General features: G+C 28.4%; 1 protein-coding gene across 2 annotated transcripts; it reads right to left on the bottom strand.

Moving 5' to 3' along the window:
* Nucleotides 1-1,807: 1,807 nt before the first annotated feature.
* Nucleotides 1,808-3,806, bottom strand: LOC107634425 (ethylene-responsive transcription factor WIN1-like). 2 transcript variants are annotated; one of them, XM_016337933.3, is made up of 3 exons: nt 3,497-3,806; nt 3,163-3,244; nt 1,808-3,090 (listed from the first exon to the last, which is right to left on the bottom strand). In XM_016337933.3, the coding sequence occupies exons 2-3, from the start codon at nt 3,240-3,242 to the stop codon at nt 2,439-2,441; spliced, it is 732 nt and encodes a 243-aa protein (XP_016193419.1). In that variant the 5' UTR covers nt 3,243-3,244; nt 3,497-3,806; the 3' UTR covers nt 1,808-2,438. The 2 variants fall into 2 exon arrangements, with proteins under 2 accessions (XP_016193419.1, XP_020974467.1); XM_021118808.2 differs by having other exon boundaries at nt 1,809-3,090; nt 3,163-3,298.
* Between the last annotated feature and the right edge of the window lie 5,373 nt (nt 3,807-9,179).

The raw sequence follows: 9,179 nt of genomic DNA, 5'->3' as shown, positions 1-9,179 counted from the left end.
TTAATGTCTCGTACCTGCGGGCTCAATTTGGGTAAAGTTCCAAATGGTGAAAATGAAGGCTGATTTGATTTTAGGGTAATATAAGCCTCAAAATCAAATTGCATATGTATTAATTATTTCTAACCAGATTATTAGGTTGCATTCATTATTTCTTGGCTTTCTATATGAATTCAAACTTTTTTTATTTCTACTTTTTATTCCCTTTTTTTTTTCTGTACTTTAGTTGTAAATAAGAGTGTACCTTTCTTTAGATCTTTTGTTATAATTCGACTTATTAAAGAGAGCAAAATAAAAATATATTTAATGATTTAATCTATCTCATTTGACAATGTCATCAAAGAGCTATAACAAGATTGAAATACAAAATTCATGACTAATAACTACAACACTCTTTTATATATTTCAACTCTTACTACATGCCACTGATATACCAATAAAATACATATAAAGCACTACATAATCTCCTTTAATAATATAATCCTTCCATGTACCTTAAGGTAATTATATGTTTTTATTTATAAATCATTAATTTTTAGTATTGAACAGATTAAACAGAGTAAAAAGATATTTGAAAGAAAAAGTATACCCTTATATAATATATATAATCTTCTTTAGCTTTTTCTTATGTTGTTAGTTCTACAACTAACAGTTTGCTATATTTAATTAGGTTTTTACTGATCAATCAATATATATCGGTTAGCCATTTAGACGTTAAGACGTTACATAACATTTATTACATTTTTCATGATTTTGTCTACAAAGGTGATTATATTTTGAATAAATATGGAATCAACGTTAATTGTGTCCTCGATTTTATGGACTTGGGTCTAGTATAGAACAATTTCATTTTGAAAAAGTATATGAACCAACTTTAAATCAGTCAAAAATGGAATAACTTAATTAATTATAAATATAATAATTAGTTTTATTTATTTATGATTTAAAATATTGGTTATTAAATGTTTCACCACATTTAAATTAGGAGGAGAGGTATCATTGTAAAGTGAATTACGGAAACTAATTCAATTAGCTTCTGTCTCTTTACCTTTTTTCTCTCTCCAAATGCCTAAAACATGATAAATCAGTAAACAGATTAAGAACCATCCAATTTACAAAGAAAAAAAACATCCTAATGCCTAGTATAAACACTATCCATATAAAAATTTATGATTCACCCCAGAGACATTTAGCTGATTTTTGGCTAGAATCATCTTGTTCCCTAACATTATTGGATTATCTTTATTAAAAAAGAATCAATAAATAAAATTTAACAGAAAATGATAATAATACTATTTTATTTTGATAATAATTTTTTTTTAAATTCATATAAAATTCAACAAAAAAATAATCCTGTGAAGTGCAGCGTGATATTATCAAAAAAGGGGTTTTCAATTATTATATCCATAGATTGAATTGTATATAAAAAGAATAATTTTCTTTTGGTGTTTGTACAAAGAATAGTTTATTATGAAAAAGAAAGGTTTAATTAATTAGTTGCAGATTAATAATGAACAACAAAATACTCGACGTCATAGTTTTATATACTAGGTTAGTATGTAGGTTAATCAGACAAACAATGATATACGGAACAGGGAAAATGACGTTAATTATAACGAGACAATATACATATTTCAACATCCATAGCTTTCAGTCTTTCACGAACACACATGTTGTTCTGAATAATAAGGACTCCTGATGTAGCCCCCTCGCTCGTGAAAGCAAAGAACAATATATAGAAATGTTCATAAGTTATATAATACTACTTATCATAATCCAATGCATTACTTTGAATAAGGAACGAAAATTAATTCAGAAATCTTATCAAACAATAATAATCCAGCACTAGTATTTTCTGTAGAACTAGTCACATACAATAATATATAATATTCATATACAATATGCATGCCCCCCTTATTTCATTCCCCTTCAAATCCCAAAGGTCCTCTAATTCTTTGGGCTCGGCGCATGAATATATATAGATATCTACATTTCTAATTAAGAAACCCAGAAAAAAAAAACACTTTAGACCAAAAAAGAAAAAGTTAATGTTACTTAGCTGTAAAAGAAGATACATATAAGAACAGATATTCACAAAAAGAGAGAAAGAATTTGTAATATATATATATATACCTTTCTCTATTTATGAATTTCCATTCTTATACGATTTCTTACCCCTAAATAGCATTAATCATAAACATACAATGATAGGATATAAAACCACCCAACTAATAAAACCCTTTCCCCTCCCAGCAAATGAACTTTTGTGGAGATCGATGTGACATCAGCACGTGAATACCATAATACTAGAAAAAAAAATACTTATGTTACTAGGAACAATTTTTTGGTTGTCATCTTCGGTTATTTATAACCATCTGTTTTTCTTTATAACTTAAAAGTATTATAAATAAAAAATAAATGGTTATAAACATTTTTGAAAATTATCCAAGAAAGAAGGTAGCATTATTATTATGGTCATGGTGAACACCCGTTTCATCCAAGTTGTTGTTGTTGAAGGACGATGGACTTGGACAATTTCTGTTGAGAAGCTCTTCAATCATCTGCAATGCGATTCTCTCCTCCTCATCCATCTCTCCCCTAACCAGATCACCACCGGATACGGTTGACGACGGAGACTGAAGAAGATCACAAGAAGAAGACGAGGAAGAAGAAGAAGAAGCAACCATAGAACTGATGGCAGCACCACTAGTTTTGTTGTTTCCAGCACCGAGCTGAACCCTCATGACCCAATTGGAATCAGAACGCTGGCCAGCGCGCTTCTGCCACACACCAATGTGTGAATTCTCCGTGTCGAGCCTCAAGCATGTCATGGAAGGTGAAGGAACTTTCCCGCATTTTCGAAGCTTGGCGTGTAGAATCTCCTCTAGATCCTTATTGGAGGCGGCTGAGGCGGAGGAAGAATGAGCCGCCGCTTTCTCGGTGGAGCTGACAACCTTTGGATCACCGTCCGGTGTGTGTATGATGGGGAAATTGGTCTTGGCATTCCGGCCACTCATCAAAATTGCAGCTTGATCGTAGGCTCTTGCCGCTTCTTCCGCAGTTTCAAATGTCCCTAACCACACCCTCCTCTTCCTACAACAATAAGAGTAATCAATAAAATAATTGAGGTGGTTCTAAAAGGGAGAGAATTTAATAAGAACTTACAAGAGTGGGTGACGAATCTCGGAAACCCAAGAACCCCAATGACGCTGCCTGACACCTCTGAACTTCCTTGATTGCACCATCACTAACAACGTTGGGGATGATGTGAGAGAGAGAGAGAGAGAGTATCTTTTTGGAACTGTGAGATTACAAGTACAAGTACAAAAGGTGCAGAGTTGCCAAAGATAAATATAGAGGGAGAAAGAGCGAGAGAATATAAATAAATAAAAATATAATAATAATTGAAATTAATTAAATCCGGGAAAGAGGGGCATGCCACAGCAAAGAGTGTCGGCGAACTAAAAGGTATAGAGAGTGATGAATTAAAGGTACTCACCTAAATCCTTGGGTTCTACAGTAACCTTCTCAACAATAAATGTTTGTGCTTGACTTGGTTGCGCAGTCGCTGGAGTTCTTGTCCTTTCTTTCTTTCTATTCCCAACCCCTATTCCATTACACTCCCCTTCTTTAATCTTTTCTTGTTTCTCATCATCATCTATCTTTTTCTATGCCATACGATGTGTTTACATCACAACATATTGTATCAACGTTAGTTAAGGTATAGCTTGCTACTTCCTAGCGGTCCAAATTTCAAACAAGCTAAGCAAGTTATTTTTGTTTCATGAATCATCAAATATAAGCAGTTGTATATACGAAAGCAAGTTATGCTGTTTTTGGCAAACATTTCTGATATATGAATTATATGACTTTATTATTCTTTATCCCAAAATCGTATATCATTAAGTACAAAACTATAGAGATATCAACAATATCGTATTTTCAAAGTTATACCTCTGGTTTCATAAAATTATTTGTTCTAAAACTTAAACTAATGCAAGCTAAGGAGTTAGTACATAAATAATTATGTTTTTAATACATGCCTAGCATAAATTTGTCAATTATTTTTTAAAAAAAATTGAATTAATAAAAAAATATATAAATAATTATATTTTTAACATATTTTTTAAATAAAAATATTTTTTAGATTTGTTTATTTTTTTTGTATAGACTTTTTTTCTTTTTATTTATTTTTTGTTTTTTTTCTTCTAAAAATAACAAAAATTGATTTTTATATATTTTAATTATAAAGTTCTGATATCATATCATAAAATTATGTCTCTCAAAAATTTAAATTGACAAAAAAAACACACACATATATATATGAGAGTTTATCATAAGATATCTTTTTTTTATTTATTTTATGCTAAAAAAATTTTAAAAATAATAATAATCGAACTCTAAATTTTTAGACCACAAGAATTCTGATCCTATTTGTCTTGACATCATTTGTTTCAAAAACCTAAATAGATCAAACAAGATAAATAAATAATTATACATCTAATAAATTTAAAGGATTTTTTTTAGACTATTTTATAAAAATAAGTGTATTTAGACAATTTTTTAGTGAATAAAAAAAAAGAGACAATTAAATTGTGAGAGTGAAAATATTTTCTAAAAAAATGGTTTTGAATTTGAAATAAATTATTATTGGTGGATCGGAGATGCTAAGGGATGAAGGTGACCCACACACTTGGATTCTATTACTTGCCATTATTATGTGGACTCGCACCCTAGACATACACTCCCAATTGGATATCATTACTCGGTTGGTTAGCTTTGGCTCCTTGGGGAGACTATAATTCAAAATGGTTGATGAAGCTAATTAAGTGTATGGTAATTCATAATAAACCCTCCGAAATCACGGTTTAAGATAACACCTTTTGTATTATTGAGATATAAATGCGGGCTTTGATTTTTATTTTTTTTGGTCCCTTGCTAAAGTAATGAGTGTGTGTAGTGTACAATAATATAATAGCTAGCAATAGAGGAAATAATAAAGACAAAGGGATGAACATGACGTGGATGAACCAAAATTAAAGTTTGCGTGAACAGAGTGTTTTTAGTTGTAAATATAATTCTCATATTTGTACTTTATCATTTCTCTCAAAACTTTAAATAAAAATTTAAATAAATAAAAAATATATAAATAATAATTATATATTTAACACATTTTTTATATAAAAATCTACTTTTAAATCGTAAAAATTCTAATATAATCTTATAAAACAATTAATTTCATAAAAAATTTAAATTAATAAAAAGATATATATAAATACTATATCTTTAATAATTATGGAATTAAAATCTTATATATAACTACTTACACACTAAAAATTAACTATTTATATGTAATATATATTAAAATATAAAATATATACTAGGTTTTTTATTTCTTTTAGCATTTTTAGTTGTCACGTTAGTGTTTTTTATTTAACGAACCGTCATGCTTTTATATTTAGATGTTTTTATCAAATTTTAAAATTTTTTAAGAGTTATTTCGTCTTTCATATTTTTTAGAATTTTTTTTTATCAGTATCAAAATTTTTCGAATCTTATTTGAATAGTTTATTTTCTTAAATGGTTAAAAATAGCAACAACAATATAGTGAGGACGGAACATGTTGAAATTATTGGTGGCCAATGAGTGAGATATATCTTGGTTTGGCTTAATTACAGTAAGCAAGGGTCAGCTATCAAAGGGAAACAGTGCAACAACGTATTCATATGGCCTCATCATCCTTCACAAATTTCAATTGGATCATATCTTCCTTCCTGATCTTTTGCAAATTGACATCTCACCAATAGAGACAGAAATGTGCGCATTGCTAGTATTATAATGCATGCATTACTAAATGAGCGTACTACTTAGCTTGTAGCTAAGCATAGTAAATAAGAAGAGGTAGTATCGCTGTTCAAAAGATTTAGGCGTTGATAAAAAAATTTTTTTAAAATGTTAATAAAATAATTTTTAAAATATTTTAAAATTGATAAAAAATAATTAGATGTCAATTTTTTCTATTCCTGTTAACAAAAAATGATGAGGTAACAAACAAATATAGTGACATGACAAACTAAAAAATAATATGGCATTATTAATATTTTAAAATTAAAAAAATTCCAATTCCCAATAATTTTAAACTCCTTTCTCTTCTCTCCTCTCTTTTTATTTTTATTTCTCTCTAACCCAAATCCATTCTTTCACAATCTCTTCAAATTCAATTTTTTGTCAAATAAAAATTTTTAAACGCTTTAAAATTAATGTTTCATATAATTATCTCAATGCTTCTCAACAACTTTTTACTTTTTTTATATTTTCTGTGGCACATACCCCTCTTTCCAGCAATCTCTTCCGGCAACGTCGTCAACATTTAGACATAATTAAATTTGAATTTTGGTATTTTTTGTCTGTATTTATTGTTGTAATTCTAAAAATTAAAAAATTATTTTGTGTTTATAAAAAATTGCCATGGGTGTTTAAGAGAGAAGGAGAGAGATAGAGGAGAATAGAGGAGAGAGAGACAAAAAAAAGAGAAAAAATTATTGGTAGCGAAGAATAGAAAAAAGTTTGTCATGTTATCCTTTTTGTTTTTTATTTCAGTATTTTTTGTTAAGGGAAACAGAAGAAATTGACATTTGACTACTTTAATTTTGTCAAATTATATATTTTTTAAGGTTATTTTATCGTTAACATATAGAATTTTTTTTGTCAATGTCTAAATCTTCTAGGTACCAATTTAATAGTTATCTTTAAATAAAAAACTCTTCAAAATACACTTTATCTATCAATCTCTACCATTATATATTTTACCATAGTATAGGGTTTTTTTTTTTTTTTTTAGAAAAGTTTAAAAACAAGTAGAATTTATTATTTTTTACCATTACTTTCAACTATTAATATAATTTTTTTAATCTAACAATTTAAGCCAATATTATACTTTTAATTTATATTTTTAAATATTGTTAATTAACTGTCAAAAATAATAAATTTTGTTGACTCTTTAGTATTTTTTTATATTCCGTTTACTGATTTATATATTAGATATGATCATCACATACTATATATGATTTGTAATAGACATTAGGAAGGGCACATTATTGTAAATCTTTTCTTCTCTCTTCTGAATTTTGTATTTGATGTTCATATAATAGAATTCGATCTCTTGCATTATTTTACATGTGAAGCAGGTTTTGACTATAAGTGCTTAACATGAGAAGATACAGACATACGGTACTTGAAAATATGTGACTGACATAGTGCATTCTTGGAAAGTAAATAATGATGGTATATACTAAAAATGTATATACAATGTGGCCCACCAAAAACAAATGACAGTAAATTGGAAATTGATACTATGATTCAAAACAGATCGGAGACCTGTCCGAAAAAAAATAAAAATAAAACAGATCAGAGATGATTTATAAAAGATGTATGGCGGATGATGAGATTAATCCATTCAACTAATAACGTTGACCTTATTAGCTTCTCAAGTCTCAACATAAATCAAGGTGTGCTTTCCACCAGTGGTAGATAAATTCAATTTCGTTATTTTATATTTTCAATTTATACTTCAATAGGAAAAGTATTTATTCAGTTTAAATAATTTTCTTCATCCAAATATCAATTATATAATCAATACCATTTTCGAATATTAAAAAAAAATTAAGAACCAGTCAATAATTAGCCAATATTTTTTTCTTGAAATTTCTTTTTATACTTTTAATATTTGTTTATCCATTATTTTATTAGTTAATTATTGGTTAAAAAAAGGGTTAGCTTCTTAATGAAACTGTTTAGTATAATTTATAATAAGTACAGAGAATTAATTTTTAATTAATTAATATTAAAAAAAATTTATTGTAAAATTACTTTTTTAACCTTTATTTTTTGAAAAGATTTAGAGTTTAAAATTATTATTTAAAATTTAAGATTTAGAATTTAAAATTTAAAATAAAAAAATAATTTTAAAAATGTTAGTGCTATTGCTGGTTGAAAAATAGTTATCCCTGGTTGAACTCATTAACCTAACCATGAATTTTTTCATTGACAAAAAACACTTCGAAAGTCCAAACACTAACTGAGAAAGTATCATGGGAAACTATGTAGGCAAACCAGAATCAGTAGAATAATTTGTTCACATATGAGTGAATCCTTAATTATGGAATAGTACGTAGTTCGCCATAGGTGGTTTTCTTTGCTTTATATTTTTTCTACTAGCAGGTTGAATGGTCCTAAAGAGTAGTGGTCCATTGGTCACGTAGCCTTAAAGATAGTGCATACTTCTTCACTAAGAAGTTGAAGCCTTTTTTTAAAATTTTACATATATTTCGGTATGGTGATGGAAGCCTTGGAAGTCTCATCGTCATTAAATGTAATAATAAGACTACAACTCTTCCTTTGCTAACTTATGGTTAGATTTTATTACATTACAACTATATTGCTTGGGATACTGTTTCATGGTTTTATAGTTGATGATATTGAAATAGTAACCTCTCCCCTCAAGTTTTTAATGCAAAGAAGACACTCGAGAGTAGTTAGGACCCTGCCTAATACATGGTTTAGTACCTTTTTTTTTTCCTTCTTCTTTATAAATCCATTATTAGTACCAACTGATGATCGATGAGTAGTTTAATTTAGTTTTAGTTAAGGATAATCAATGAAACTTTTCTGATTAAAAAAATTAGTTAATAATGTGCTTCTCTTAATACAATATTATTTACATAAATATTCCATTTTTATTATTAATATATCGCATTGACTAAGTTATTTTAATAAATAAAATGTAAATCGCAACAAAGAAAAGAGAGTTGATCCATTTTAAATCGCTAGTAAATGGCACTTATCCTCAAAAAATTTTAAATATAAGAGAAATCGCCAAAATCCAACGCGATTTAAGTTTCCATAGTGCAAAACGTGTCCAGGTTGTGTTTATTTTGTCGTAAATTGCTACAGGCAAATGCAATTCACACGAAAATAGTTAAGACAAACAAACGAACGCAATTTACATATTCAACAATAAAGGTTCATAGCCACTGTGATTTATATATGTGTACAGAAACAAAAAACGTAAAAGCCACTGCGATCCAGGTAGTGCTACACCCGCTCGCTGCCGCCTTCTTCCACCACCCCTGCCAACCACTCCCTCCGCGATATCCAGCAACTAGCCTTGTGCCGGAGACGCC

The sequence above is a fragment of the Arachis ipaensis genome, chromosome B3 (assembly GCF_059453495.1).
Source record: "Arachis ipaensis isolate K30076 ecotype BB chromosome B3, ASM5945349v1, whole genome shotgun sequence".
Taxonomy (NCBI): domain Eukaryota; kingdom Viridiplantae; phylum Streptophyta; class Magnoliopsida; order Fabales; family Fabaceae; genus Arachis; species Arachis ipaensis.
This window is presented reverse-complemented; position numbering and strand designations above follow the sequence as displayed.